At 38.6% G+C, this 26,970-nt stretch overlaps 1 protein-coding gene across 3 annotated transcripts in view; it reads left to right on the top strand.

Moving 5' to 3' along the window:
• Positions 1-26,970, top strand: part of LOC150086985 (peptidyl-glycine alpha-amidating monooxygenase B-like) — a 627,331-nt gene that overhangs the window by 80,975 nt on the left and 519,386 nt on the right. For all 3 annotated transcript variants that reach the window (XM_090372880.1, XM_090372878.1, XM_090372879.1), the window contains exons 5-6: positions 14,440-14,525; positions 22,861-22,938. In XM_090372880.1, coding sequence (XP_090229006.1) covers positions 14,440-14,525; positions 22,861-22,938 — 164 coding nt within the window. The remainder of the gene's footprint in view (positions 1-14,439; positions 14,526-22,860; positions 22,939-26,970) is intronic.

Raw genomic sequence — 26,970 nt, 5'->3', positions numbered from 1 at the left:
TAGAATTGTACGCACTCACCATACTCATCTCTTCCTATTATTGGGAGAAAACCCACCACAGTGCTAATCCTGTCAGATGCCACTTACAGTCCATCATTTTCTGGTTGATTGTCCCTTACATTCAACCATCCAATCAAACACTTTTCAGTCACACTCTCTCTATATTGAATATATCACCTGATTTATCTCGCATCTTAGGAAATGAAGCAAATATTTAAGAACTTTTATTATATCTAAAACATATTGGTTTGTACAAAAGCATATAATTTAACCTCTCTAACAATACGCTTTTTGTCAATTAACAACGAACAGACACAATTTGGCCTTAGTAGCCCTTGTGTCGTTAAACCGAACAACAACAATCAGTTTCAGTTTCTGCCTACGCCAAAGCTCGCAACAATTGTAAAGCAGTTATTAATCAGTTCAAACTAGAGTTTGAACAGGCTAAGAGTAGAAAATCTCATGGCTATTCCTAACCTCATGTTGTTTGGCATTACAAGAATGCAAAATGGGATGACCTGCAAGATTTCTTTTCTTCTTTTCCTTGGTCAGATTACTGTTTCAAAACTACTGATGTCAACGTTTGCTCAGATTGTGTCAGTGAAATTATTCTTCCGGGAATGGAATCCTTTATCCCAAACTCCACTTTAAAATCTCGTCCTTTATCTAAACCTTGGTATTCCAATAAATGTGCTAAGGCTGTTCAAGAGAAGAAAGTTGCATATCATAATTGGCTTGTTTCTAATTCTTCAGTTTCATTTTCTGCCTACACCAAAGCTCGCAACAATTGTAAAGCAATTATTAATTAGTCCAAACTAGAGTTTGAACAGGCTAAGAGTAGAAAACTTGCTTCTTGCCCTAATGGTAGCCAAGCATTCTGGTCTCTTGCCAAAGCTACTGGCTGCAACTTTTGCCCATCTCTGCTCCCACCTCTGTCCAAACCAGATGGTTTTGTTGTCACTTCGGCCAAGGATAAAGCTGACCTGCTAGCATCCCAATTTTCTTCCAACTTATGTATTAATGATCTTGGTAAAACACCTCCCACCATTCCCAACATGCTCCATTCAATGCCTCCTGTGGTCTTCCGTCAAAAGAATGTCAGAAGGATTTTGACGAATCTTGATGCTAAGAAAGCTGCAGGTCCCGATGGTATTTCTCCACTTGTTCTCAAAACCTGTGCTTCTGAACTTACTCCTGTTCTTTGCCGCCTTTTTTCACTTTCTTATTCCAAAGGTGTTTTTCCTTCTGCTTGGAGATTTGCTCATATCCAGCCAGTTCCTAAAAAGGGTGACAAATCCCTTCCATCCAATTATTGTCCCATTGCAATTACTTCTACTCTTTCTAAAGTAATGGAGAAATCAATTAACCGCCAACTCTTAAACTACTTAGAAACCTTCCGTCCGATCAACGATCGCTAGTATGAATTCCGTCAGTGTCGATCCACTGGTAATATTCTGGCTTATGTTACCCATTTATGGACTAATTCAATGAAAAAGTTCGGTGAAACACAAGTAGTTGCTTTAGACATCTCAAAGGCTTTCGATCATGTTTGGCATAAAGGGCTTCTAAATAAGCTTCCATCTTATGGTTTGCCAAGTGATTTTTGCAATTGGTTATCCAGTTTTCTCTCTGATCGCTCACTGAAGGTGATGGTAGATGGCTCTCTGTCTTGTAATTTCTCCACTAATGCCGGTGTTCCCCAAGGTTCAGTTCTTTCCCCCACTCTTTTCCTCTTGTATATTAATGACCTTCTTCCATTGACTGGAAATCCTATCCATAATTTTGTCGATGATAGCACATTGCATTCCACTTTCCATTCCACTTTCCATTTTGTGAGAAACCTTACCTTGCTCAATTACCTTCAACTTCTCGAATATCCGCTACCAATTCCTTATATACCGATCTCGAGGTAATTCTCCAGTGGGACAAAGACAACTTAGTTGATTTCAATTCTTCTAAAACTCAGCCTTGTCTTATATCTCATATAAAAAGGATTCTTCTGCTCCTATGCTTATCTTTGGTGACATTACGATTTCTAGGCAAAATGATATATCTCTTTTGGAGATTACACTGACTTCTAATCTCTCTTGGCACGACCACATTACAAATATTGCTTCCTCTGCATCTAAAAAACTTGGCATTACTTTCTTCCAAACAGCTGCTCACTCTGTAAATTGCAAATCCGCCCTACCAAGGAATATTGTTTCCACATCTGGGGTGGTACCCCCAAAACCTTTCTGAAGTTTCTTGATTCCATTCAGAAGAGGGCAGTTAGGTTAATTAATGATTCATCTCTAACAGTCTCTCCACTCGCTGTCTTATAGACGTACTGTTTCTGCTGCATGCCTCTTATACAGATATTTCCATGGGCACTGTTCTTCGGAATTGGCTTCTATAATTTTTGCTCTCTCTTTCAAAATGTATTTCCTGAAAATTACAGTCTACAGAAGTTCAAGTCGAATGCCAACAAATATCTTCTTTTGTCTTCTCAACCTCCAACCCAAGCACGGTACTTAAGTACTATAGGTTCTAATGCCTCTCGTGTTTGGGGTCTACATTAAAAAAAAAGAAAAAAAAAGTCCCTGAAGGCTTCTCATTTATAATTCACTGTTGGTAACATCATCAGTTGATCCCACTGTATAGAATTTTTAAAATCTCTCTGAGACCACTGGGCACATTATGGCCTTGCTGCCCTTGCACTGTAAATCCTACAAACAAACAAAAAAACTGAGACCACTGTAGTCACCTTTACGAAAACAAAAACCTTCCCTTTACCCTTAATGGTAGTTACATCTTTAAGTAAATCCGACATCAGTACACTGTGATCACTGTCACCCAGTGGTTCCTTTATCTGAAAATTCTTAATGCATGAGTAAGCACTGCTGATAATTAGATCAAGAGTATTACTCTCTCTGGTTGACCTTTGAGCATGTTAATATAGAAAACAATCGTCCAATAAATCCATAGGTCTAGCTAGTGTGCGAGTCACCAATCAACAAGTTTCAGTCAATATCTGGAAAGTTAAAATCTCCCATTATAAGATATTCCGATTTACTGGCCCACTCTATATCTCTGTTTTGTTGTTTGTTTGTTGTTTGGTTTTTAAGGAGCATTAGCAACTAAGGCCATATTGCTCCGTGAATATGCGGTGGTCATTCCCTGACCTTTCCGCATCCTCCGTATTTGGTGGTGATGGGCTCGAACCCTGGTCTGATCAAGAAGCGTGTGCTATGCACTGCTGCTCCTTCCCACCTGGCTACGGAGGCGGCACCTATATCTCTGCACAATTGCTCATTATACTCATCAGATTCATTAGACCTACAACAGATACCTACTCTCATTTTTCCTTTCCCAGTGCTTATGTCACACCACACTGACTCAACATTGCATTGTCCACCAATGTCAATTGGATGCACTTCCTTAGATCAGTATGTATTGGAAATACAAATTCAAACCACTCACTGAAAAAAGTGTCAGTGCACAGTAAAGTTTTTACTTATTGTAGAATAAAAAACACTTGTCATCATTATTGTCACAGTCATTATTACGGATTTAACATCTGCACTTTCAGTTGTTAAAAGAGCATATTATCTTCACCACCATTAATGCCATCGATTCAACAATTCTTGAAATACAGTATGGTCCCTGAATATGCTGTTACCATCTTGTACAGGGACTGGCTGACAACAACTGGTGCTTGTTAAATCAAAGCCAGGTGCATTATGGCCTAGCTGCCAGACATTAAACTCAAAGAACAACAAATCAAAGCCCTTTTCAGTAACTGTTTACTGTTGAATGCAAGTAATAAATAATCTCATTTTAGGACTTATGTAAATGCTCTAAATGTATAGATGTAGACTATTCTTGTTTATGGTAACTTAATGAATGTATAGATCATCAAATTTTGGATGTGTTGTTACAATAACGAGTGCTGTGTCTTATTGTAGTGCACACGCGTGTGCACACACACGCACACACAGTATTTTTCTCTGACTTATGTGTTTCCTATTAGACAGACTAATCTGTATTAAGTAATCATATTATCCCATATATTATCTTAGTAAAGTAATATATAAGATATATTAACGAGAAATTTTATAAAATCAAATAATTCGAAAATTTTATTCATGTATTAACCGCTAGTATTCACTTGACATAAACCCCTGGCCACGTGTCAATGATGAGCATAGTGCCACATCTACTATACTTATGTTTCTTTTGATAGATTAAAACTTCTCACTCTGTATTATTTGGCAACTGTCTTTTTTCACAAACTCCCACATAGTTTTCACCCATTTACACATCTGCGAACTTGTTGGTTGTTTCATTTATCCTGTGCTGTCAAATGGTGATTTTGCAACTCGGTCTGTTTGGCTCACTCCTCACACATTCAGGCTAGTGGGAGCCAGACATGTTCAAAGCCGCTAAGTGGATTTTCTAATTTATTGATTTGAAATTATTGTTTTTCTAAAACTTTTGATTTAAATTTAGTACTATAGCATTATCTTGTGTTTTTCTGATTAATCTGATGTATTTATTCTTTACTCGGCCTTGTATTTGCATAAAAGTATCGGTAAGGGTCTCATATCCACATGTTATGAGTTGCACTCTGCTGAATGAGAAGTTTTTTAGCCATATTTAGCTGCTGTATTGACCAATTGATACATCAAATTATTTTCTATAAGTAGCTTATAGACCTAGTCAGGAATATTAGTTTATTCTGGATTGAGACAGCGAGATTTGGAAGTTAATTAATACTTAAGTGTCCGTAGATTTACCATTCGTAACTTGCGCCATTGTTATACAATACAACGTATTATACGATGTCCCGAACTAGATAGCTTTAGTATAGTATAGTATATAATATAATATTTTCAATTAATCTGCAAAATCTACTAATTTTGTTAAACTTCATTGTCAGTTAAATTGTACTTTTAACTAAATACATATAACGACTTAGATTACAAACAAAACATAATTAATTAATCATGCAAGCAAAGCAAAAGGCTCAAGCTAATGGGAGTGCTGTGGCTCAGAGGAGAACTGAGGGGGCCAGTTGCCCTCTGAATCACAGCCTTTTAGAATGCACTGCTTGCATGATGTTTGGGGAACAACCGGGTACAGGACATGATATTGCCATGGGGGATGTCTTTGTGTATGCGCAATGAAAGAAGTGTAACGAAATCAGGGGACAACTCAGCATTGTTATGGGCCTATATGAGAGCTTGAAGGACAGGGTGGATGCCCTCGAAGGATTTAAAGTGAGGGGGGCCCATCAAGCTCTCAGCTGCCCACATCAACGCCACAGCTTGCACTTGATCATCACACAACACAGTGGCAACCCCCAAGGCAGAATGCGCTAGTCCCACAGGAACTAGTAGTTGTTAGTGACTCTATTGTCAGGGAAACTGGGATAGGTGGAACAGGACCAGGGTATGTCTGCCAGGGGCAAAGGTTGATGACGTTGTAGAGCGGATATCATCTTTTAAGGGCACAAAAGGTGATATAGTTGAACACGTTGGCACTAATGATATTAAGAGTAGGAGACCGGCAGAATTACTTAACAAGTACAGGTCACTGTTGAAAAAAAGCCGTGAATTAGAGTTGAATTTGAAAGTGTCTGCAATTCTGCCCAGACCCGATAGGAGGGAGTATATGATGAGAGCCTTGTCGATCAATTCGGCCCTGAAAAGATTGTGCAAGGTTCAAGGGGTAGAATTTTTTTTCAGCCTGGTCTGTACTTGTTAACAGAAGGGACTGCTTCTGCAGGTTTGAGATACACTTAAATAGAAAGGGTGCAAGAATATTTGCTGATGCTATCGAGGCAGTGTTAGGTGGGTCGGAAAACTGCTAGCTTGAGGGGATACAAGGTCTAATAGATTAACAGTATCCACCGGCAGAAGTGAAAGTGATTCTTGCACTGCTTCTGTTCGAATGAGCAGAAGCCCGGAAAACAAGATGCAGGATATTTCCAAGACTGCTGGGAGTCATTGCGGTACAAGTAAACACAAGGGTTGTGTTAGGGTAGCTAAGAAAAAGAACAGGTGGCAGAGAAGAAAATGCATGGGATACATATAAATTAATGGGTGACATGGAAGCCTATGATAGATATAAGTTGATCTGTAACCCAGTTACAAAGGAGGTTAGGCAGGTGAAGGCAGATTATGAGAAATCTTTGGCAAGGGATGGAAAGAAAAACAGCAAAGAGTTCTTTACTTATGTAAACTCTAGAAGGAAGGGTAGAATCTGATTAGTCCACTTGATATCGATGGTTCATCTGTTGATGATCCTGCTCAGGTAGCTAACAAACTAAACGAATATTTTGCATCGACATTCACACGTGGGGAGTTTTTCAGCAAGGGGAATGCCAGAGGCGTATTCAACTCTGGCAGTAAGCTAGATAATCTTGTAATAACTGAGAGTAAAGTGGAGGAGAAATTGTTGAAGATAAACACAAGAAAGGCACCTGGGGTGGATGGGATCTATCCAGTTATATTAAAGGAGGCAGCAAAGGAAGTAAGCAAACCCTTAGCCATAATTATGAGAGCTTCTTTGGACTCAGGAGAGGTACCCATAGACTGGAGATGTGCAAATGTGTCCCCAATTCACAAAGGAGGATCAAAGGCTGACACAAGTAATTTTAGACCTGTGAGTTTAAATTCTGTTCCAGGAAAATTAATGGAGGCACTGGTTAAAGAAGCACTGCAGGATCATCTAGACAAGACTTCAGTTATAGGGAAGACTGCAGCACAAATTGGAGCAGTGTGGCATTGGAGGCAAATTGCTGCTATGGATAAAGGGGTGGTTGAGGGGGAGAAGACAGAGTGGTAATCAATGGACACTGCTCATCGTGGACTAATGTTATCAGTGGAGTCCATCAGGGTTCAGTGTTGGGTCCATTGTTGTTTTCTGTATTTATAAATGATATTAATGATGGTATATCAAGCTTAATGTCCAAGTTTGCAGACGATCCAAAAGTTGGCAGGGTTGTTAAGGACACTACTGACGCTATGCTGTTGCAACAGGATCTGGAAAGGTTGAGCAGATGGGTTGAGAGGTGACAAATGAAGTTTAACATTGACAAATGTAAAGTACTACATATGGGAAACAGCAACCCCAGAGCAACGTATCAACTGTGTGGTACTACACTGACAATGGTAGAGAATGAAAAGGACCTGGGGGTAATTGTGCAGGCAGATATGAAGTTCTCTGAGCAGTGCAGACAGGCTGCAAGAGTAGCTCATGGTGTCTTTCAATGATATACAGGAATTTTTCTAGCAGGGATAAGGAGGTGATTATTCCCTTGTATAAGGCAATGGTAAGGCCACACCTTGAATACTGTATATAGGTCTGGAGGCCTTATTTGAAGAAGGATGTAGAGCTGCTGGAATGAGTACAGAGAAGGACAACAAGGTTAGTGAATGGAACCAAGGGTTGCTCTTACGAAGAAAGGCTTAAGTTTTGCAAATTACAGTGTCTGGAGACTAGGCACCGGCGAGGTGATCTGATAGAGGTGTATAAAGCCTTGAATGGTTTGAGCATGCCGAATGCTGATGGGATTCTGCCTTTTGCTCATAATAATCACCTGAGAGGGCATAAATTCAAATTGAGGAAAGGCAGATGTAGGATAGATGTCTGGAAATTTGCCTTTGGCTAGCGGGTAGTTGGTTGAACAGACTTCCATCCCTTGTTGTGGAAGTTGATAACCTAAATAAATTTAAGGCTCAGCTGGACAGGTATTTCGAACGAACGGAGGGGTGAAGTGGAAGGTTTTTTTTTTTTTTTTTTCTGGCTGATGCCGCATAAGCTTGCTTTCTTGCATCATATGCCTCTACTAATGCTAATGAATGCTTTTATGGATTTTTGAATTTAGTCATTGTGAATGAATGACTAAGGCCTCTTGTAATTATAGCTAACTCCATGTTAAATTCAGAAAGAGTCCTTTTTGCTGTCTCCATTACGTGATCTCAACTGGTCACATACTAGAAGAGCTAAGTTTTTCAGGAGACCACTTTTAAAATTTGGATCATACCAACACATTCAAGCCAACACATTCTCTATTATGTTCAATGCATTTTGGGCATCTTTTTTAGTGGTGGTGTGTGTGTGAGCGCGCTTCTTCACTTTCACTGTTGCTGGTAACAAAACCATCGTCATTTTGTTTGTACTGAGCAGCTCTTCTGTTGTTGGCATTGCAGTGGTAGCAACTTCATCATCCACTTTCACAAACTCTTCAAATTCGCCAACAAAATCCATATGCTCCTTCAAATTCCTCCATTCCTCACTGTTGCTATCACATTCATCTGCTGGACCAGGTTTTTCGATGATTTTTCTCTCCAAAGCCACTCTTTCTGAAGTTGATTATTACACTTGATGTAATACTTTCCCAAGCAATAACAAGTTTATGGATAGCATCCAAGACATTCCAATTTGGCTGAAAATTGTTCCCTCCTCCTATGTTGCAGATCAAGTACCTTATCAGGCGGGCTCTATATGCTCTCTTGATCCAGTGATTGCGTTAAACAGGTGGTATTGGGGGATTAAAAACAACAGCGTATATTTGTCAACTTAAGTGTCTGTACAATGGTCTAGAATCATCAAAATGTTCCTTTTTTTCTGAAGCCATTCTTCTGTCCAATTTTGATAATCAACACTGAAAAATTTTGACCGTAAACCAAGCACTTCTGTTGGCCTCATAATCACAGGGAAGTTGGTTAACTGCTTTAAAACATCTTGGCTTGGAAAACGTACCAATCACAAGTGGGTGTAGTTTTGTACTGCCATCTGAATTGCAGAATAACAGAATGGTGAGTTGTTTGACTAGAAATTATAAAATAAACCTGTCTTGTCAAGATTAAAAATATCCTTTGCCTCATATTTTTCGAGGATGGACCGTACGGAACACAACCAGTCTGTAGCCTTTTCTTTGTCGACTAATCCAGACTCACCGCAAACATTTCACAAAACCAAGTTATTCCTGTTTTTAAATCTTTGGAGCCAGCCACTGCTGCATTTGAAGTCACTAATCCCATGTTGCTGAGCTAGATAATTTGTATTTTCTTGCAAAATTGGACCCGATATTGGCAAATTAGATGATGCATGCATTTTTTGATACCACTTGAAAAGTTTTGTTTCAAGCTCCTCATGTTTTGCACCACAAATTCGTTTCCTGTGTTTTTTTTTCTCTTCTCCAGTTTCACGCACTTCAAGTCTTTTTTGGTTTTTCAGTATTGTAGATAAAGTAGGTAACGGGATGTTGCATTTCTTTGCAATGTCCGTTTTGCTTCTTTCCATCCTATCAGCCTCTTGTATAATTTTTAGTTTAATTTCCAGGCTTAATTCTGTCCGTCTACGTTTTGTCGCCATAACACTGTTAGATAAGGTTTAATATAAGCAAAAGACACAAGTTCCACAAAAGACATCAGCTCAGATAAAATGGCACAAAAAAATAGATTGCTGTATACGATAGCAAAAGACTCTTTGAACTGGGGTAACAATTACAACTGACCTTACTCCCATGGAGAGCGAGGGAGTACATATAAACAACTTAGAAAAACTTTTTTATTATTTTGTTAATTTAACAACTCATCCTTCAGAAAGATGTTTCTCAGAGTGTACTTTATATTGTAGCTACCATAAACTGCTTTTGTTTACACAAAGCTAATTTCTAACAAGTCAGTGCCATCCTTCGGGAAGTAGGGAGCCTGGTGGCCGGGGGGCAATAATCAGATCGCTCTGCCAAGATTTGTATTAAACATACAAAATGACAATATTTATTTCTCAGAGTGAAAAAGAACTGTGTAATACATATTAACTGAATTTTGTAATAAACAAATTACGAAAACATTGAAAAACCTATCCTTTCGCAGGGGAATGGTGTGTGCTTCATATAAATGAGTACTTTGTATAAACCGAGTTTGTATTAACAAGATTTTACTGTGTATACATAATTATGAAATAATGCGATTATACCACGTGAAAATTCTTAACAGATAGGTTTTATTAATTTTATAGGGCTTTGGCAAGAATCCTGAAACGTCACCCACTAACAAAGTAGTATAGTATTGAGCTTATGTTATATATGAGTTTAATAAAACCTGTTTGTTAAGAATTTTCATATGATGTAGTAATGCTATTTTATTATTGTATATTATATACTATATATTGATATATATAGTATAAATTTTACTGTAAAGTCTTAAAAACAAACAAATGTAATTGAGGTCCAATAACATATGTGAGTTTTGATGTTAGGATGCAGATATAATTATGAGTTTAAATAGTTGTTTTTATTCGAACAGAACACAAATATGATTTTTTAACAATAAATGTTAATAATTACAAATGTAATCATATGCAGATAGCCCATTTCCAATCATGTTCTCCTTGTTGAAGAAATTGGAATACACTTGTTGGGCACCGCTATGTTAATCAGGTAGGTAGCCTTTTCCATCTTGTCCACGAGGGTTATGTTCGGTCTGTTGTGTGGGATGGTCTTATCCATTAATATGGCGTGGTCCCAGCACAGCTTGCGGGTTGGGGTCTCTTATACTGCCTGGGGTTCGTACTTGTAGTACGGTACACTTTCTTTGGTCAACTGGTATTTCCTCGCTAGCTTCTGATGTATTATCCTGGCTACCTGGTCATGTCTATGAGTGTACTCAGTCTGGGTGTTCACCTTGCACCCCGTGGTGATGTGTTGGATCATTTCTGAGGCCAGGTGGCATCGTCGACATGTGTTATCTGACATTCCGGGCTCCTTTGCAATATATTTTCTATAGTTTCTGGTGTTGATTACCTGGTCTTGGATGGCCAGCATGTATCCTTCAGTCTCGGGGAAGAGCATCCTGCTTGTGAGCCATGCATTGGAAGCAGTGTTATCAATGTGATCTTGATGGAGGTCATCATAATGTCTGCCATGGAGTGTCTTCTTTGCCATTCTTTCTAGCTTCGTTTGTTGTGCTGTCTGGGCAGAAGGGGACTCCTTGCTTAGGTTGAGTGGGATATATCACTTATCTATCTTCCTTATCGCCTGGTGGAGTGGTGCTGTGTTGTTCTCGAAGTAATCTTTCAGGTTAACTATCGCTGTTTTCTGTTGCTCTATCAGGCCCCTTCCTCCCTCTTTCCAAGCTATTCTTAGTCTCTCCACTGCTGACTTCAAATGGTGTTGGCAGCTCTTGGTCATCATTGTCCTTGTCTTTCGCATGATATCCTCTAGCTCGGTATTAGTCCAATCTATGACCCCAAAGGAGTACGTTAGTACTGGAGCTGCATAGGATATTTTTTGGTCAGGCACTTCTTGATTTCCTTGTGCTCTAACTGTTGAGCCTGCATCATCCCTAGGTATTTGTAGGTCTCTCCTTCTGTCATAGCGTCGATCTCTTTACCAGTCAGCAGCTAGTAGTTTCAGCGGACTAATTTACCCTGGTGCAGTGTGGGCCTTGCATTTGTCTAGATCAAATTCCGGGGTTGCTTCTCTGTTGCCGCGTAGAGCCTGTTTTAATCCATGTACATCAGGTGGTGTACAGGTTCTTTCTTCCTTCTTTGAGGTTATATCCATACTTGTTGCCATTAAGCATGGTGGATAGCGGGCTGAGTGATAGACAGAATCACAGTGGAGTCAGAGCATCTCCCTGAAAGAATCCTCTTCTGATGGTAATTGGTACACAACCACCAGGTCAGTGGAGTTTACAAATAAATCATCAATACGAACGTTAATCATAGCAATCATGTGCTTGAACCCCGGTCAACTCAAAGAGTGTGTGCTACTACACACTCGCTCTGGCCACTCAGCTAGCAATGTCCAGAAAACCAATGAGGAAAAAATTGGAAGTACATGAACCTGAGACGAGGTCAAGACTATGCAAGAAGTGTGTGACATATAGCATATGCAAGTATGGTGCCAAAGATCCTACATAGCAGCCTAGCAGCAATAGATCTCCCAGAGAACACCTACAAGGAACTCCGGAAAGTCACAATCCTGAACACCTGTAGGATAGTCATAGTTCTTCGACCAACAGTAACACCAGACATTACAACCACCCTGTGTACTTGGTAGCAGTACCCATCACGGAGTGGAATCCCCCAATCAGGGAGAAATAATATAAGAGTAATAATATGAAGTTCTCTGAACAGTACAGATGGCTGCCAGAGCAGGTCATTGAGTTTTGTCAATTATATATAGGAATTTTGCTAGCAAAGACAGGGTGATTATCTCTTTGTATAAGGCAATGGTTAGGCAAACACCTTAAGTACTAGTACAGGTCTGAAGGCCTCATTTTAGGAAGGATGTAGAGTTGCTAGAACGAGTACAGAGAAGAGCAACAAAGACTGGTGAGAGGAACAAAGGGGGTGCGCTTACGAAGAAAGGTTTAAGTTCTGCAAGTTTCAGCATCTGAAGACTAGACACCTGTGAGGTGATCTGATTGAGGTGTATAAGGCCTTGAATGGTTTGAGCAGGCTCAATGATGAGGGGATACTTCCACTTGCTCAGACTAAGAATCTGAGGGGGGCATAGATTCAAATTGAGGAAAGACAGACAGTTGTAGAATAGATGTGCAGAAGTTTGCCTTTAGCCAGCTGGTAGTTGATTGCTGGAACAACATAGGTGCAATATGGCCTAAGTAGCCTTTGCACCAGAAAAATCCAAGAACAACAACAACAACAATTGCTGGAACAGACTTTCATCTGTTATTGTGGAAGTTGATAGCTTAAATAAATTTAAGGCTGAACTAGATAAACATTTGGAGTGACCAGATGGACGAAATCGGAAGGTTTTTTTTTTTTTTTTGGCTGATGCTGTATAAGCTTGCCTTGCCTTCTTGCATCTTATGCCTCAGCTAATGCTAAAGCTAAAATGCTAATGCTAACCATCATAAAGGCTCAAGTGTTATTTAGTTATGAACCTTGTAATGTCAGCTACTGTGCAAGAAATAACTATTCCACTGATATATAATCAACAATTATAATTGCTGATTATATATCAGTGAAATTGATAATTATTGAGGGTTTCTTGCATATTATCATAGTTAATTGTATAAAATATTTGGCAGTAAGGAAGTTGTTGGATATCTCCAACTGTAATAATATTAGTTGGGATAGAATTAGAAATTGGTGCACTAGTCCTTGATAAAGGATCATTCAACATGTGCACACACACACACACACACACACACACACACACACACACACACACACACACACACACACACACACACACACACACACACACACACACACAATATCCCTTGAGTTGTGTTTTCATATATATTCATTTAAATTTTATTTCTGTGAGCATTTTTTGAAATGCTGAAGTCATTTTCAGTTATTTTTTTATTTTTATTTTTATTTTTTGGTAGTTGTTGGCGCATCGGCTTCTGTGGCCATAATGCACCTCCCAAGGTTTTTGCAGTACTTTGATCCAAGCCCAAGGCGGGATTTGAACCCGCAACCTTTGGGTTGCTAGGCAGGCACATTACCCACCCGGCTAGCCCGGTCGGCTTGAGTTATTGTGATTTTCAAATCAATCCACCATTGGACTTTTTTTTTTAAAGTAATTTTTAGAACTGCATAAACCATATTGTATGTATTAAAAAAAAAAAAAAAAAAATTAGAACTGTATAAATATTTTTAAAGCTACATGTTTTTGTAGTATACTGTTAAAGTTTGTCTGCCACAAGGCAGCTTCATTTGATCATCCTCAGATAGTCCACATATATCCATGTTCAGACATCAATTAATCAAGTTTTACTACTACTTGATGACAAAACCACTACTTACTTGCCACTAGTTGATGAGAGCAAAACTTAATTGATGCTAAACACACGCATCCATGCATGCACCCACACATACACTGAATTTATTGTTTAATTTATTTTAATTTTTATTACATCCTTTACATTATTTATGAATTTTAAGTGTTCTTGATGAAACAGTGGCTAGTATTTTTTCATTATCAGTTGATAATGTTTTTAATATTGTGTATGTGTAATTAAAATGCTTATGAAACGTTAATATTGAAGTATATCATGAAATAAAAAAAAATGCATCCAGAGTCCGATGTAGAATGCAATCAAGCCTTATTGTACTGTTTTCTATGGACAAATGATTTTAGAGATAAGTGTTTTTGTCTTATGCAATCTCCAGAAGGATATATTAATTGTATAACTTGAGGGATAATTATATGCATGTACATATATCCAAGTTCTGTTCTTTCCCCTACAAAGTGGTAGCATATTATATGGGAGTGCGTATACCTATCTGCATCTTCTCATCTTGTATTTTTGCTTGTAGCCATGTGTGTGTGTTGTATAGTAGTTTGTATGATACACAAAGAGCAAAAGCAGCCATCATTAAACTCGTAATCTAATGTAAGAATACGAATACATCTAGCTGTGGTTATAAAAATTTTTTAGTTAATGTTTAGTTTTCATTTTTCAGGAACTGTAAGGATGGTATTTTGTGCATAGAAATGACTATTATGTATGCCTGGGCTAAAAATGCACCTCCAATGGATTTACCATCAGGTGAGACTTTTTTTTTTTTAATCCTCTTGTAAAAGTATTAGTTGTGTAGAGTAACTCGGTATTATTAAGTCAATAATTACTAGTTAAAACTCCTGTTAAACCACAATTATTACCTTTGTTAATGGCATCATTTTCTGCCACTTTGCCACTACCCTTGGTCATATGCATTACTCTTGATGATCAGAATGTCAAGGAGAGAGAGAGAGAGAGAGAGAGAGAGAGAGAGAGAGAGAGAGAGAGAGATCATCAGGGATCAGTTGCTCTCTCTCTCTCTTCTCTTCTTTCCTGGCTGTGAAGTGCATGTGACCAAGGGACTAGCAGAAGTTCCATAACATTACCAAAGCGTGGGCATGTGTGCAAAGGTAATAATCATGGTATAACAGTGTTTTAATTGGTAGTTTTTCTTAATGGAAATAACCTTCAAAGGAAATGACTTTTAAAGTCATAATAAAGTTTATTATGTTAGTAAGATTTGATCAGTTATTTAACAGAACTACTTTTAGACACTGTATTTCACATTCATTGCTCATCAAAGTTAAAATTATCAGACATTTCTTTTGGTTAGTTCTTGACTGACAACCTCAGATAGCTAATTAAATTAGTTATATATGATCCGCCCCAATAACACCATTCTATAATTCCTTTAATTCTATACTTGACAAAAATTTTGTTTTGTTCCACAAAAAAAAAAATCAAATCAAATCAAGCTAAAAATCTTATATTGCATCCTTAACTAAGGACTTCATAATCTTCTTTGGCACAGAAATCAAACTGACAGGTCTGTTAGTTGCTCATTTCACCTTTTGAACTACCTTTGTGAATAGGACAGACATTTGTACGGATATTGCCCAAATCCAAAGAGCTTGTTCTTTCAGTATAATTGGACTTATTCTCTCAGCTCCTTTTGTTTTGTTCACTTTTAATTGTTTAAGAGCATCACTTCTAGTCCATTCTTAGTTATCATAAAATCATTTAACTCCCAGTTGATATTAACTGGACCAGTGCTTCTCAACCTTTTTCATGACAGGGCACACTTGGAAAATTATAATTTTTGTTCAGCACACAGAGATAAACTGGGGCAGATTTTGGGGTATCTGTAAGGACTTTGTGAAAAAATTTATTACATTTGCGTTATATTATATATATAATTATGATAAGAAGAGTAAAATATAAGTAATACGGAAGATATTAAATATTAATAATAAATTCATACAAAACTTCAAAATAAAATCTTTTAATTTTTTTTTAATGAGAAACTTTAGCTTTCTTCTGCTAACATAATATTTTTAAATCAGGTTTTATTCTTGAAATACAACACTTAACTCCTAATCTAGACTTTTTAATGATGATCCCTTCGAATTCTTGATAGTCACCATTGACAAGAAATTTTTTGTTCGCAGAAATAGGTGATAGCAATTTCTCCAATTGAAGGAAACTCCTTTCTCGCCATAACCAAAATTCTGATAACTCGATTTGTTAAAATTGTACTTGAAGGGTTCAAATCTTAAATCTAACAGTTCTTTTTCTTTCATTGATAATTTTAATACTGGAATTTCTAGGGATAATGTGAATGGATTTCGAATCCAATTTTTTTATGTCAAGTAGTTTCATCACTATTTTATTTCAAAATAGTGATGAAGTTTTTCCTCATGCTCTATTAATCCCAATAATTCTTCTTTAGGATTTAAATTATAACACCGATTAAACATCATTAGTGATTCATTTTTAACCTCATTTTTCCAAAGTTTTAATTTTTTCTTTGAATCCATAAACCTTGTCCAGACCTATTAGTATGTTTTCATGTGATCCTTGCAATTTTTGATTTTCCTCATTCAGGTGCTAAAAATATCACTTAAATAAGCTAGTTTTTGTAGCCAGTTACTATCCTTCATTAAAATCTGCAAAGTAAGAATTATTCACAAAAAACAGTTTCCACTCTTCTCTTTACATTAGCATTATCAAGGGCACATGATGCAAGAAAGCAAGCTTATATAGCATCAGCCAAAAAAAATACCCCTTATTTCACCCATCCCCTCGATCCAAATGTTTGTCTAGTTCTCTCTTGAATCTATTTAAGCTATCAACTTCTATGACAGATGGAAGTTTGTTCCAACAATCAACCACTCGCTGGCTAAAGACAAACTTCTGCACATCTATCCTACAACCATCATTCCTCAATTTGAATTTATGCCCTCTCAGGCGATTATTCTGAGCAAGAGGAAGATTCCCATCAGCATTGAGCATGCTCAAACTATTCAAGGCTTTACCATCAGATCATCTCGCAGGTGTCTAGTCTCCAGACACTGTAATTTGCAAAATTTAAGCCTTTCTTCATAAGAGCAATCCTTTGTTCTGTTCACTATTGTTGCCCTTCTCTGTACTCGTTCCAACATCCTTCATCCTTCTTAACTCTACATCCTTCTTAAAATGATGCCTCCAGACCTGTATACAGTACTGAAGGTGTGGCCTAACCATTGCCTTATACAAGGGGATAATCACCTCCTTATCCCTGTTAGAAAAATTCCTGTATATCATTGACAAGACACCATGAGCTACTCTTGATTAAGCTTTCGGAAGTTTTCTGAGCACTGCTCAGAAAACTTCCGAAAACAATTACCCCCAGGTCCTTTTCATTCTCTACCACTGTCAGTGTGGTACCACAGAGTTGATACGTTACTCTGGAATTACTGCTTCCCATATATAGTACTTTACATTTGTCAATATTAAACTTCACATGCCACCTCTCAACCCATCTGCTCAACTTTTCTAGCTCCTGTTGCAACAGTGTACTGTCATTAGTGTCATTAACAACCCTGCCAACCTCGCAGGTGTCTAGTCTTCAGACACTGTAATTTGCAAAATTTAAGCCTTTCTTCGTAAGAGCAACCTTTGTTCCATTCACTTATCTTGTTGCCCTTCTCTGTACTCTTCCCAACAGCTCTACATCCTACTTAAAATGAGGCCTCCAGACCTTCATACAGTACTCAAGGTGTGGCCTGACCATTGCTTTATACAAGGGGATAATCACCTCCTTATCCCTGCTAGAAAAATTCCTATATATCATTGACAAGACACTGAGCTACTCTCGCAGACCATTTGCACTGCTCAGAAAACTTCATATCTGCCTACACAATTACCCCCAGGTCCTTTTCATTCTCTACCACTGTCAGTGTAGTACCACAGAGTTGATAAGTCACTCTGGGGTTACTGCTTGCATATATAGTGCTTTACATTTGTCAATGGTAAACTTCATTTGCCCCCTCTCAGCTCATCCGTTCAACCTTTCTAGATCCTTTGGCAGCACCGTACTGTCCTTAACAACTCTGCCAGCCTTCGTATCGTCTGCAAATTTGGACATTAAGCTTGATATACCATCATCAATATCATTTATAAATACAGAAAACAACAATGGACCCAACATTGAACCCTGAGGGACTCCACTAATAGCATTAGTCCATGAAGAGCAGTGTCCATTGATTACCACTCTGTCTTCTCCCACTCAACCATCTCTTTATCCATAGCAGCAATTTCCCTACAGTGCCACACTGCTCCAATTTGTGCAGCAGTCTTCCATGTGCAACAGTATCAAAGGCCTTTCTAAGATCCAAATATACGATAACAAAGTTATTCTTTGCATCCAGTTTCTTTGTGACTACATCATAGTATCCAATCAGATTAGTCAGACAAGACTTCCCCTTAACAAACCCATGCTGTGTCCGAGCTATAACTGAAGTCTTCTCTAGATGATCCTGCAATGCTTCTTTAACCAGTGCCTCCATTAATTTTCCTGAAACGGAAGACTCCATTAATTTCCCTGGTCAGAAAATTCTGCCCAGGTTGTTGGCTGTCTGGTTGGGGAACCTGGTAGAGTAGTATACATCTCCTGGGATAACTTTATCCATCATGATTTTGTAGATCGGACCCAATGGGTCTACATTCCCAGTTTGCTCTACAGATATTTCCCACAATTTCCACTTCTTGTGATAAATGGCTCTATGGAACACTCTTCTGGCCTGTATATGCTTCCTGTAATCTTTCCATGTCTCGGGACATTCTTCTATCCCTTCTGGCCCTGTTGGAAATGTCTCCTGGCTGTTCTCATCACATTCCCAAAGTTGGTGAGATGTGCTGTCCACCAAGGCACGCAATGTGCTTTCCTCCTACGTCAAGATAAAAGGAAAGCGCATTGACAAGACATAGAGGTGATGCAGGCCAAAAATGCCATGTATTGGAAAGCAGTGGCTTGTTCTTCTGCTGGAAGGCTGGTCATTCTTTCCAGATTATCTGGAATTGTACAATCCTTGATATATTTTTCAAAGGCATGCTAGTCTGCTTCACTGTTGATGTTGAATCTACTAGCTTCGTATGGGGACTGCTGTCTGATATTGGTAGTAAGTTTGACTGTGAAGGTGATCGGGTTGTGATCACTGGTTATCCACGCCTCTGTAGCCAGGTGGGCAGGAGCACCAGTGCATAGCACACACTTCTTGATTAGACTAGGGTTCGAGCCTGTGACCACCAAATACAGAGGATGTGGAAAGGTCAGGGAATGACCACCGCATATCCCCGGAGCAATATGGCCTTAGTTGCTAATGCTCCTAAAAACCAAATAACAAGCAAACAACTGGTTGTCCAATAAGTATGTATCTGCCATTTTCCAATGGAGTTAATGATTTTGTTATTAGTGAGTGTTGTGTCTATGTATGAGCTTCCAAGTGGGATCATGCAGGTAGTAGGGTGGCCAGGAATGTTGTAGATTTGGAGGTCATTAGAAAGGATGACTACTTCTAGAAGTTCTCCTTTACGGTATGTAAAAGGGCTGTTCCATAGCCGTTTGCATCTGCTGCTATCAGGATGTTATGTTGTCATCGATTGTTGGTTGCATTGTTCACGTAGTGCAAGAATGGGTCCATTGGCTGCGTGTGCTGGGAGCACAGTATGTATATAGAGATAACATGGAGCTTTCCAAAGGGACCCTTGATCGAAGCTGCTTTGACAGTTTAGTTGCATCACTCTGAAAGTATTACTGCTTTGTCAGTTTCTGTTTTCCTCATTATCTATAGTTGGTTTTGAATTTAACAGATTCCATGGCTCTCAGGTACTCTGGTCATCCAGTTCTTTAAATGAGTGGCCTCTTACGCAGCTTGCAGCTGGGGAACTGGGGAGGGCTATCTTTGTTTAACAGATCCTCAATTGAAGCTGCTACAGCATGATTGGCACACAACCCTGTTAATTTGGTAACTATGTTGTTTGGATCAAAGACTGCAATTGAGGCCCAGCAGCTGGTGACCACATTTCCTTCTTGGCCAGTGGCTGTAGCAGTGGATGATAGCATCCTGCCCGTAGTGGGCAGGCCCTTAATGGATCCTCTGTATGTGTATGGTTCTTGTAGCAGTAGAATTTGTATTTTCGTTTCTTCCAGAATCCTAGAGACCTGATTCATAAGTGTGAGAGATCTTTGATGTTTAATTGCATCACTCTCAGAGTATTACTGCTTTGCTAGTTGTTTCTGTTATCTTGTTTTAATATATTTAAATAGTTTTTAATAGATTCCTTGGCTCCTCATGTTTTGGAGGGTTCATTGCCCTCCCCTCTTGTCCAATATTCCTATTGAAGGCTGTGATTTTCATCAAATATCTCGTTTTTTCCCCTCTGGGCACATTCCCTGTATCATCAAAGTCTCTTGTTGAGTGCAGTGAATTAGTGTTAGGGTTACTTAGTTTTAATTTTTTATGTATAGCCAGTAATTTTTTCGTAATGGTGGTGCTTTTAATGGGCTCCAGTTTATACGTAGAACTGTGGTTCAGTTCGTTAAGCACAGTGGTAGTGTGCTTAACGAACTGAACCACAGTTCGTTAAGCACACTACCACTGTGCTTAAGGGAGGTTTTGTTTGAGGGTGTCCAGGTATTCTTCAATCCTCTGATTATAAGTCTTGTATTTGCTGTGGATATTGCCTTTCTTACAGATGGCCTTCACTTTTTTAATTAGCTTCTTACTTCTCTTACCTCATTGGTACTGGGTCATTGGTTGAACTTCACTCTAAGCTCTTCTGTCTTCTGCTGTAGCCTTCTTTCCCGGGCTGTTGGTTCATTGTGTTTGCATTTTGTTTTCTGTTTGTCTCTTGATTCTCTTCTGTTCATCCTAGTGGCTGCTACAGCAGTACAGTAAAATGCTGTATGAATGGCATCTAGTGTTACTTGTTTGTTATTGAGGTAGTTTGGTATTATTTACTGATTGATGTTTTCTTTGATGCCACAGGATTCTGTTGCTCTCTCTTTCAGTATGGTGTGGACCTTTGTGGTGTCTGTTCCCTCAAATTTTGCTAGGGCCTTTTTCTGCTCTTATTCTATTCTGGATATCATGACCTTGCCTTCTATTTCAACTTTGGTTCTCTGTGTGGTACTTCTTTTACTTGTGCATCCTCCTCTAGTTCTGGTTTGGTTGTGTCCATATTCTTTGTAGTTGATTGTTCCTACTTGATTTTTTCCAAGATTGCAGGAACTGTCAGGTTTGTCATGATGATGGACCATCTCTGGTCTGCTGTTCGGTGTCCTGAACAGTCAGAAACTGTTCCAACCACTTGGTGGGGTAGTTTGTTGTTGTTTGTTATTTGGTTTTTAAGAGCATTAGCAACTAAGGCCATATTGCTCTGGGAATATGTGGTGGTCATTCCCTTGACCTTTCCGCATCCTCCTTATTTGGTGGTGATGGGCTCGAACCCCGGTCTAATCAAGAAGTGTGTGCTACGCACTGCTGCTCCTTCCCACCTGGCTATGGAGGCGCCTGGTGGGGTAGTGTTATCTTGTACATTGTCATATCAATCTCTGGCTTAGTTACTTTATAGTATGCATGATGAACATATTCATTTTGATGCACTGCTTCATGCAGTGCTTTTCTCTTCCTTCCTTCTTGGGTGGTCACTAGTGCAGTGACCACCTATTTGGTTGGGCTGGATGGGATTGACCTCTTGTGGTAGCCCTAGAGGGGACAACGTCACTTGTTCCCTGGCCTTCCTCAGGAACCAGTGAAACAAGTGGAAACTTTTTGAACTGCACTAAGACTTGAATGCAAGTGACTTTATCCTACTCCACACTCAATGCAGCATATTCAATATTTTTACTTGTCATCTTCATCCAGCTGTGGAGGTAGACATGTCTAGTGTCTTATGTTAAGGCAGTGTTGAACTGATATACAATTGTGCCTGAGTACTGTGATGAATACAGAACTCTGTAAAAGGCCAGAAATATGTTATATTATGCTTTGTGTAATGTAATGTTATGGTATGGAGGTGGACATGTTTAGCTTTTGCTTTTTGGCTGCAGTGGTGGTAGTCGTCATTGGGAGTGACACCGAATGGTGCCACTCTCTGCCTCAGCCAACACTTCGACCTTGGGGGAGTAGGTAGGTCTGATGAAACAATGATTTGCTATTTTTTTCCCCCTCATGGTTTTTTTTTTTTTTTGCAATGGGATTTGAACTCTGGTCGATCATTGGTGGTCAGTCATCATAACCAAGAAATAAAGGGGCTAATTGTGCCCTTTTATTTCTTGAACAGGATATCTTCAAGTTTTAACTGATTAAAACTTGAAGACATACTCTGTGACCTGGATGTGACCAGGTTTGTATCACATACCCTGTTCACACAATAATGTTTGTGTTTTAAAGGAGGTTTGTGGACACCTTGTGTTTGAAGTCTACTAACTATACATTTCAGAAAACTCTTCTACTCTGCTTGTGGTTTTGAACAACTATATAATGTCCTTCTCTCAATGTATTAAAAAAATAAATAAACAAGAAGTGGTGCACTGATAATTTTTACTCTCCATTACTTGAAAAAGAGCAATGCTGCAAAAATAGACTGTTGGAAACACAAAACTGTATGTTTCCAGAAAAATAAAATTATAGTTCACTTTGTAGACAGCATGCTACAAAGCGAACTGTAATGTTGAGAGACCAGTAATTCTCGAAACAGTTTGTTGAAACATCCTGTTGAGAGACCAGTAATTCTCGAAACAGTTTGTCATGAAGCGTCTGAGTTTTTAACGAATAGTGGATTTGACTCCTTCGGTAATGCTCAGTTAAAACTGAAATTAGTAGTAATAGGTTCGCTTGTGGATAACAGTTTCATTTCTGAAGTTACCATAAGTCCAAGCTTTGTTGTCGGTGGAGAGAACGTTACATTCTCCCCCCCCCCCCCCCTAAGACATAAATTTCAAAGATCTTGATTCAATAAATTATGTTAATAAGCAATATTTTAGTTAATGAGCAATAGTTTTAGAATATTAGAGAATTTTTATATAATTATTTATTTAAATGAAATCTCATATTTTTAGATGTTGGCTTCAGAACTGGTGTTAATAGTTCGATCCAGTATTTGGTCTTACAAATGCATTATGCAAATGCTTTGCAAGGTATGAGTCATATTAATGATAAAGTAATTATTAAAATCATTTGCTTTTGCTACTGTAATTAAATAATTACAAATTATTTAAAGTTTGAATTGTGAGATGAGGTCAAATGCAATGTTAACATGTTCACTGCTGCATCAAACTGCACCAAGTGATGTGCCATGAGTACTGTAAAAGCAGAGGCACATTAAATTAATAATTTTTCAATAAACAGATTCAATTTGTTTCAATTCGTGCATTAGATATCACCTGTTGAAGTTGAAGTTTGGGTTTTGTTTTTGTCAGCCGTGCCTAAAGACTTGGTACACAGTTTTATTTGTTCTCTGCTTGTAATTGGTTTAGTTTGTCTATAGAGTAAACTTCTAATAAAATTTTCAGGTTTGTTGGTTCACAATTTGGCTTTACAACCATTATTTATTTTTAGGTGGATATTAAAGAAGTTGCTCCTTAATATTCCAAAAATTATGGCACATGGAATGCATTCTCAAATATAAGTGGCAGTGAATGTGTTAAACATTTTGTTTGGTTCTCTGTGCATTAGACACCCGTTGAAGTTGGAGATCTGATTAAAAAAAGTTGCTTTGAGAATTCTGGACTAGCAGCCCAATCTTATGTAACATATTGTAATAGATTCACCACTTGTAAATCATTTTGAGAGATTTGGGTTCAACTCTTGTTGGAGCCTGGAGAAGTTCTTAAAAACCACTTTTATTGGGCTATAGGTAGCTGATCTCAGGAGAAGGAAATAGATTTCTCCCTTATGCGTTGTTCCAGGTTTTTCTGATGTAATAAAATTCAGATCAGCTTTACATGCACACATATACATGTTTTTAGACATGATAAACCATAAGAATTCATATGTTATGATCAAAAATAAAATGATTATACTTGTTTCATGGGTGATATTCCATTTGAAAAAGTCATCTTTCCAGAGCTGGAAGTAAAAATGAGCTTTTTAAAATCTGTTGTTGCTAATGATCCTACCATATAATCATGTGATAATTTTTCCTTCAGGCTCTGTAAAGATGATTTTTCTTTCCAGGTTAGTGCCCCCACCACTCAACATGAGAAAGAAAAAGCACTTTCACTGAGTAACCAAACATCAACAGGATTAATGAGTTAATAAACGAAGAAAAGTACAATGCAGATTTCCTTCTGAATCTAGTAAAGTGACTCAAAACCTGTTATCTAAGGATTCTGTCATGGCCAGTCAAGAGATAGAAGATGCTACCTCTTGCAGTGCAAAGAGTCAAATAAAGGCTCCATTGGTGACTTGTTGTTAAAGTGTCATATGTACAACAATTTGATCTTTATTAGAAGATTATATCCTTGGATGAATATCCATTTCTAGTTTCCCCCCATACTGCAAATACTTCTACAGATGTAATGACTGAGTGGGTCCTCCTAGTCTTGTCAAAAGAAGAATTGAAAACTAAAACTGAGAAATGGTATGTGTTTTTCACACAAGATAATGCTCTTGATCTGATATGGAATATAATCCCAAACCTCAAGAATCATTGAAGCAAGGCCATTGTCATGCAAATTTTGTATTCCTAATCTAACATGTTTTTAATGTTGCTAATTTTAAATTTACCACTTCCTAAATGTTTGTGGAGATTTAGCCACTTGTTCTGCTTTACATTCATGTGAACATATTCATACAGACTGAACAGCAGATTGACCATAAAGACCAAATTACAGCACACCCACACATTCTGTACTCTAGAGACTGTTGGTTCTAGGAAACTGAAGAAAACGATTCAGGGGATCAGAGTCAAGTATTGTGTTATGTCAGAAAGATAAAAAATGAAGGCTCAACTTAACATCAAACCATGTTTTCCCAATCAATTCAGAGATTAGTCTCGGTGATCTCTGGTAATTGATCACTCCACAGACAATGGCAACAGTTGTTACTCGAATGGAAGTCATTTTTCCTTCTAACTGATCAATGTAAAAGTGGGTTTGGCTACTAGAAAATGTGTCCTTACTAGAACAACTCTATCAAGTAAAGCTCTTAATACACAAATCACTACATCAATTAATGCTTCTCATCTGAGTTATTCAGAAAGCACTGCTGCTGCACAAAACTAGTCAGCCAATAACATCAGTAGATGCATATGATGCAAGCTTATATAGCATCAGCCAAAAAAAAAAAAAAAAAAACACATCCTTCCCATTTCACCCATCCATTCACTACAAATGTTTGTCTAGTGCTGCCTTGAATTTATTCAAGTTTTCGACCTCTACTACAACAGCTGGAAGTTTGTTCCAACTATCAACCACCTGCTGGCTAAAGGCAAATTTCTGCACATCTATTCTACAATTGTCTTTCCTCAGTTTGAATTTATATCTGCTCAGGTGTGTAATCTGAGCAAGAGGAAGAATCTCATCAGTATTGAGTTTGTTCAAACCGTTCAAGGCCTTACACTGTAATTAGATCACTTCGCAGGTGCCTAGCCTAAAGAGACTGCAATTTGCAGTCTCTTTAAGTTGCAGTCTCTGCAACTTCAGCCTTTCTTCATAAGAGCAATCATTTGTTCAACTCACCGATCTCGTTGTCCTTCTCTGTACTTGTTCCAGCCGCTCTACATCCTTTCTAAAATGAGACCTCCAGACCTGTATGCACTACTCAAAGTGTGGCCTGACCATTGCCCTATACAAGGGGACGATCACCTCCTTATTTCTGCTAGCAAAATTCATTCCTGTTTATCATTAACAGGACACCATGAGCCACTTTTTCAGCCTGTCTGCACTGCTCAGAAAATTTCATATCTGACTGCACAATTACCACCGGGTCATTTTCATTCTCTACTACTCTGAGTGTAGTATACCACACAGTTGGTGCGTTACTCTAGGGTTACTGCTACCCATATGCAGTACTTTACATTTGTCGAGGATGGTTATTGTTATTTGGGTTTTTTTAGGAACATTAGCATCTAAGGCCATATTGCTCCGGGGATATGCGGTCATTCCCTGACCTTTCCGCATCCTCTGTATTTTGTGGTCACAGGTTCGAACCCCGGTCTAATCAAGAAGCGTATGCTGCGCACTGCCGCTCCTGCCCATCTGGCTATGGAGGTGCTGTCAGTGATGGGTTGAGAGTGTTGCATGTTATGCTCTTTACAGTTTGCACACTTTGCTTCTTCTGATTTGTTAGGACGTGTTAATGTCATGGCCCTTTTGTGCTCAGTAATTGACCACAAGTTGGGGTGCTTTTGTGCATAGATGTGATTGGTGTGACCAAAACGGCATTTGGGGACAGCCATGTATTCCTTGAAGTGTTGGCTGCCCCAGTTTATTAAAACTCTGTTCTGTTGTTGTATGGCCTGCCAAGCTTTATGGGACAGTTCCACTACCCAGTTAGAGATTTAGTTTGGTGTTTCGGTTTTATTAATGTCGCTGAGTCATCCACTGGATAGGTCAACTGTAGATTCCTTTGGTAGAGTTCGTCTCTGATAGTGGAAGTCTAGATCTTTGCCAACATCATATATTATGATAGATGGGCTTTTTTCCTTTGGGGGTCTCAGTGATCAGTCCTAGAGTGGGGATTTTAGCATTGTTGAGCATTCGTGTGGCATCGTCCTCAGTTTCTGTCTCAGTTAAGAGTCCTGTTTCTCATGTTTTCCTAGTGATTTGATTCTGTTGGTTTTCATGTCACCTGTGAGGTTTGTAATCACTGTGTCCTTTATTTGTTCACTTGTTTGTGTGCCCTCTGTGGATGCAGGCTTAAGCAGGACCAAGTGGGATTTTGGGAGGAGAGTCCTCTTTTTTGTCATTGTGGTTTTAGGTAGTGCAAGATTTTGTTTGTTTGAATTCCTCAGTGTTTTGGCATATGTAGGGGCATGCTGTAGCATTCCTTTGCCCTTACATTCCATATAAGCCTCTAGTTTTGCTTCGTTTCTTTCTGATTGGGAGTGTACGTTTAGCAGTACAGTCTCCGTTCCACAGTTCAAGATTCTCTCCGTGCCACAGTTCAAGATTCTCTCCGTGCAGGGCTGCAGTGATTCCGTTGAAGGTTTCCTTGAGTTTATTTTC

Source organism: Mastigoproctus giganteus, chromosome 4, assembly GCF_048544385.1.
Source record: "Mastigoproctus giganteus isolate SK-2022 chromosome 4, ASM4854438v1, whole genome shotgun sequence".
Taxonomy (NCBI): domain Eukaryota; kingdom Metazoa; phylum Arthropoda; class Arachnida; order Uropygi; family Thelyphonidae; genus Mastigoproctus; species Mastigoproctus giganteus.
This window is presented reverse-complemented; position numbering and strand designations above follow the sequence as displayed.